At 47.4% G+C, this 6000-nt stretch overlaps 1 protein-coding gene across 1 annotated transcript in view; it reads left to right on the top strand.

Annotated features, from left to right (window-relative positions):
* Positions 1 to 5523, top strand: part of inavaa (innate immunity activator a) — a gene marked incomplete at its 3' end in the record, with an annotated part of 7232 nt that extends 1709 nt beyond the window's left edge. The window contains exons 3-9 of the mRNA XM_080858570.1: positions 1152 to 1274; positions 1633 to 1861; positions 2415 to 2468; positions 2834 to 3197; positions 3703 to 3873; positions 4310 to 5177; positions 5431 to 5523. Coding sequence (XP_080714696.1) covers positions 1152 to 1274; positions 1633 to 1861; positions 2415 to 2468; positions 2834 to 3197; positions 3703 to 3873; positions 4310 to 5177; positions 5431 to 5523 — 1902 coding nt within the window. The remainder of the gene's footprint in view (positions 1 to 1151; positions 1275 to 1632; positions 1862 to 2414; positions 2469 to 2833; positions 3198 to 3702; positions 3874 to 4309; positions 5178 to 5430) is intronic.
* Between the last annotated feature and the right edge of the window lie 477 nt (positions 5524 to 6000).

Here is a 6000-nt window from a genome sequence, read left to right as displayed (position 1 = left end):
ATAATCGCCCATGCTCGTCCCCTGTGAGATGGTTGTGTGCCGTGGGGATGGTGGTTTGATGTGTGGAGAAGGTTGTGTTGTGTGAAGATGGTTGTGTGTTGTGTGTTGTGTGGAGATTGTTGTGTGTTGTGTGGAGATGGTTGTGTGTTGTGTGGAGATGGTTGTGTGTTGTGTGGAGAAGGTTGTGTGTTGTGTGTTGTGTGGTGGGGATTGTTGTGTGTTATGTGGAGTTTGTTGTGTGTTGTGTGGAGACGGTTGTGTGTTTTGTGGAGATTGTTGTGTGTTGTGTGGAGATTGTTGTGTGTTGTGTGGTGGGGATTGTTGTGTGTTGTGTGGAGATTGTTGTGTGTTGTGTGTGGTGGCCCCTTATAGAGAGAGCACAGCTCTGCAATCCTGACTGTAAATCAGTGAGCCCCCTAATGAAAGGCTTTTGTTTACCACACAGCGCCAATGTGTTGGGCCGGCACGCCAGCAGCCTGGCAGGGCCGGGGGGAACAGATGTTTCTTTATAAGTTCCTCAAGCTCCCCTGCGCTAACTCAGACTGAAGGGAGACTATAAATCTGACGCGGACAAAACAACTAGGCCGTGGAGGCATTTTGCGAGTGCCATTACTTACGCAAATACCCAGTGGCACAGGCCCATGAGGAACTTTCTCAGAAGTCAATGCAAATTTTTTTGTTTTGGTTATCAGCTCATCTCTTACAAATTGGCCTTTCATTGACATTGCTTCATTGTTTTACTTGGTGCATAAACATGTTTGACTGTCTGACATTTCAGTACAATTGCAAATGTCATAAATACTTGCTTTAAAAGTATTTTCGTTGTTGTAAGACCTAGATGTAGAATTTCTGAAGTCGATCTTTCACTGGATTGTGATTAACGATCTAATATTAGGTATATTTACGGTAGTCTAGACACAGCAAACTGTCATGCTCTCCAGAATTGGAAAAGCCGGGCTGAATTATATTTATTTTTGAATAATATTTATTGTTACACCAGGTTTTATTGCTCTTAGCTTGACTGTTCATTCCCTTGTATGTCGCTTTGGGCAAAAGCGTCTGCTAAATGACTTAATGTAGATGTAAATGTAATAAACATATTGTGGTTTCTAAGAGAGGTCTCATGTCCCATTCGATGCTGTGTTTGCTAGGAGTTGACAGGGAAGCTGTCGCCTGACTACCCTCTGGGCTCCGACCAGAAACCTCCGCAGATCCGCCGTCGGGTCGGAACATCTTTCAAACTGGACGAGGGGCTCATTCACCAGGATGGAGAGGTGGGAAGAACACAGGTTCATGTTACCTGTTTTGACACATACAGGCCACCGTAGATGGGTCAATAGTAACATTGCTACGCTACTTTACCGAAATTCTAAGCTAAAGAGCTGGAAATCTGAATCTGACTGTTTAGGTTTATCATAGATATTGCCTGAGAATCTGGAAGCTTGGACGATAATCAAGGATTATTACTGTCATTTTCTGTCTATTGACAACATATGTATTCATGAAATATGACTATTAACGAAAGAAAAAAATATTATAAAACTTATAATACAACCACAAAGCAAGTATGCCATTGTATATATGACACAAATAAAGAAACTAAATCTGTATTTCCTATTGCGTGGCCTGTAGGAGTCCGTGCTCCAGTCTCTGGAGGCCGAGCTGTTCCTGCAGGGGAAGATCTGTGAGGCGGCGCGGGGGCTCCTGCTGGAGGAGAACCTGAGCAAGTCGGTGAAGAAGGGCCGCGTGCAGCAGTGCAAGCGCCAGGAGAGGAAGATGAGGGACCTGCAGGAGGCCGTCTTCCAGCACCGCGTACGCCACGGATGCCAAACACCACAGACGTGCCACGCCAAACAGAGAGGTGAGATATATGCACACACACACACACACACACACACACACACACACACACACACACACACACAAACACACAAACACACACACACACACACACACACACACACACACACACACACACACACCTAAACATATGCACACACACATATATGCACACCCAAGCGTGCACACACATATGCACACACAAGCACACACACAGATATACATGTGCACACAAAGGGGAAACATTATACCATTATAACTACATTTGACTCACACCAGTTAAGGTCATGTAGTATTAATAACTCATGTAGCACACCTGGCGCCACTTGGCATGAGAAATCCCACCCACACTGGTTCCATGCCACCCAAGCCACCCATGTCCGTATGCGCTGCCTGTCATCTGAGCTGCTTTGGATAAATGTGCTGCGCACCTGTATGTAAATTCAGCTAGGCTTTTGAAACTAGGTCAGGTGTGCTGTAGCTCTGTAGAGAACCCAGTGATGGATGTATGTGTGTTTTATTGTTCACTCATCGCTGATCGCCTTGGTGTGTTTGCTTTCTGTGTTTGCTCTCAGACTTGAGCATTTCAGATGACAGCTCCCTCTCTGATGCTGCTGCAATGGATGATGGTAAGAGAATAAGCTAATAACATTAGCTTATAGACTAATAACAACTTTAGTTCACATTTATATTTCATATCAAATTTACCGTCTTTGGTGCTCACTTCAAAGGGTTAATGTTTGTATAGCATCTTTGGGCAAGAGGTATGGCTTGAGTTAAGATTCAGTTTTTACTAACCAAAGACATGTTGTTAGTCTGCTGAATCATTTGTCAATTAAGAGATGTTCGCTGATCACAACTGAAATCCTGGTTGATACAAAAATAGCTTGAACCACTGAATCGAACAGATATACATCTGCTAAATGTTCCTGAATGTCAAAATAGGCTTATTTTACAGTGCATTGAACATCTTCTTCTCCCCCTGCATCCTTAGAGAGTGACTTCAGCCCGTCATTGGTGCAGAGTTTAGCCGGATCTCCCCGTTCATCCCTGAGCCCGTCACACTCCACGTACCCCAGCTCCCAGAGCGTCTCCCTGAGCGTGACCAGCTCCACCTCCAGCCTGGAGTACCAGCGATGCCCCATCCAGAACTCTACCTCCAGCCTGGAGTTCCAGCGATGCCCCATCAAGAACTCCACCTCCAGCCTGGAGTTCCAGCGATGCCCCATCCAGAACTCCACCTCCAGCCTGGAGTTCCAGCGATGCCCCGTCCAGAACTCGCCCTGGAGCGAGTCCAGCCTGGACCAGCCGTACCAGAAGAGCAAGAAGCCCACCTCAGCCAGCAGCAGCCGCTCCAGGTACACAGTCACAGTCACCATCCGAGCTGAGATTCAGAGAGCGGACGTGCACATTACCTTTATTATGAGTCGTATTTAATAAATTAAGAGTGACCTTTTTACCCAAACAAGTTTACTTCTTATTAGGCACCATCTGAGCTGAGATTCAGAGAGAGGAGATGCACATTTCTATTATTTGCAGTCGTTTATAACGTTTAGAAAGTCAGATTTAATAAATTAAGAGGGACCTTATTACCCAAACAAGTTTACTTCTTATTAGGCAGAAACAGGTTCTACTGGTACATGTGGACCCAGGAATTAAAGCTATGATCCTAGGGCTTTAAACTGGTGTATGGATGGGCTTCAGAGCTAAGAAACACAAGTGCTGATGAACAGATATCTTCACAAGTTCCTCAAATAGAGGCATTTCATGATACCTATTCTTAAAGAGCGGAACAAGGTGGGGGAAATCCAGTTGTGTCATTCAGGTGTGTAATCCCTCTCTCTCTCCTCTCTGCCCAAGCAGCAGCCCCTCGGGTACCCCTGTCCAGGCTGATGTGAACCTGCACCTGGCGGACCTGCCGCCGCCTATGCAGCTGGTCTCCATGAGAAACCTGGCACTGTCGCCCACCGTCTCCATGAGTGCCCCCTCCACCCCAGAGCTGCCTGTACGCCGCCAGCTCTCACAGTCCTTCAGGTGAGACACTGCTGCTATGACAACAGGCCATTCATTCACTGTCACTGTCATGACACCTTCCATGACAAGACAGGCCGTTGACTACAGGCCATGGATGCACTGGGAAATACAATATGATGAAGCCATATTAAAATGGTATTAGAATATTTCCAGATTGACAGATTTACAGCATGTAAGGCCGCTTGGGAACTGCAAAAAGAAATTAGAAAGCATCCGTTCTCATACCAGATTAATGTTACTGTATACAGACAAAAATAGACATAATAGCTTAAGAAGTAACAGCTAGAATTAAGCCATTTACCCTGGCATTGCCAATGACCAAATCCTCTAGCTAAACTTCAGCTGTAGTCACTTATATGTTTAGCATAAAATAAAAAAGTAAAAAAGCAGAGGCCACTGGATTTATTTTTTGTTCCACTTTTCTCACCATCTACAGGCTTCCTAAGAGCAAGCCCGACTTTGGAACCTTCAGCCCTGACCAGGGTCGCGAGCGGCCAAGGTTGCCACGACGCCGTGTGGGCGAGCTGGCCGTGGCCTCGCCGGAATACTCGCCTCTGCGCCTGTGCCAGTCGAGCTCCGAGGAAAGCAGCTCCGAGCATTCCGTGCCATCCTACGCCAGCTCACCCTGCCGTGAGGGATCGGTGAAGACCGGAAAACCCATCCCGCCGCCATACGCATACCACCTCAGCTCACAGCTCAAAGGGACCCCTGCCGGAGAAGCCCACGGCTTCAAGAACAATGGGCAACACAACGGGCAGCGTCCAGCGCCTAACAACGAGGCCAACGTCAACAGGAACAACCAGCGCATCCCAGGGACCAACAACGACGCCCTCAATAACAAGAACAATCAGCACTACCCAGCATCCATCAATAATGCCAACAACTTCAAGAACAACCAGCAGCATCCAACACCTAACGGCCTCAGGGTTGCAGCAAAAGAAGGCTCATCTCTCGAGGCAGAGATGGGCAAACTACGTGTGGACCCCCCTTCCCCCGCCAGACCTGCTGTCCCAAACAACAGCTCCCCTAAGGACGTCCCCTTGCCCAAAAGAGCAGTCAAGCCACCACCACCCGCCTACACCCGACTGGTGCGCACCCCCTCGCTGAAGGAGTACCCCACCCATGCCAGCCGGCTGCTTTTGCCGCGGGAAATAGTGTGCGAGGAGCTGAAGTCGTGGCATCAGCGGAATAACAGCCTCCGGGGGCCGCGCCCACTACCGCTCGTAAGGCAGGGGTCGCTCCGCGTGAAACGGGCCCCCAACCGCGAGCCTCCGGCTTATGGGCAGGCCCACGCACAGAAACAGGTAAACACCGGCGCCGCGCCTTGTCACTGTTGAGTCAAGTGTGCACTCATACCACTTAGATAAATCTAAACACCGGCATTTAGCAAAGATTCAGACAGAAGGTTTTGTGTTTTAAACATTTGATTTCGATGAATATATAACAAGTGGTTGTTAAGATCGTTAGGCTGTGTCTTTAGTTTGTTATAAGATGTGATGTTAAATGTGGTCATACGACACTTGCTTAAACATTAAGACATGTTTCGATGTTCCTCAGGCCCCACTGAAGGTCATCCTGCAGAGAGCTCCGGACGGAACTCCCCTGCAGTGGTTTGAAGAGGAGGATGCTGAGATTGTGAGTCAGGTTTAAGCCCAGTGCTCCTGACGGAACTCCTGAACGCTCCGGATGGAACTCCCGAGCGCTCCTGACAGAACTTCTTAGTGCTCCGGACAGAATTCCCTTGCAGTGGCTTGAAAAGGAGGATGCTGAGATTGTGAGTCAGGTTTAAGCCCAGTGGGTCCAAAATGGCGCATGTTGCTCACTACCCTCGTACACACACAACCGGAGACTGTTATTTATTTAACATTTGGTGTGAATGAGTCAGAGTGACTCCAATATACCCTCTGGTAGAATACGAAGTGTGATTACACTGACCGGTGCTGAGTCATTGATTTAAATGGCATTAAGGCACAAATGACCAATATTTATGAATTGACGTATATCTTAAAATTTTAAAGTCTGAGACTTCTTTGTAAGGCTTGCTGCCGATGTATTTATTTTTGGATATATTTATACCCAACCACACACACCAGTACACACTGTTGACCAGGCTTTTTATCACTGCCA

The sequence above is a fragment of the Sprattus sprattus genome (genome assembly GCF_963457725.1).
Source record: "Sprattus sprattus genome assembly, chromosome: 2".
Lineage (NCBI taxonomy): Eukaryota > Metazoa > Chordata > Actinopteri > Clupeiformes > Clupeidae > Sprattus > Sprattus sprattus.
The sequence above is the reverse complement of the archived record's forward strand: the minus strand, read 5'-3'. Positions and strand labels throughout refer to the sequence as shown.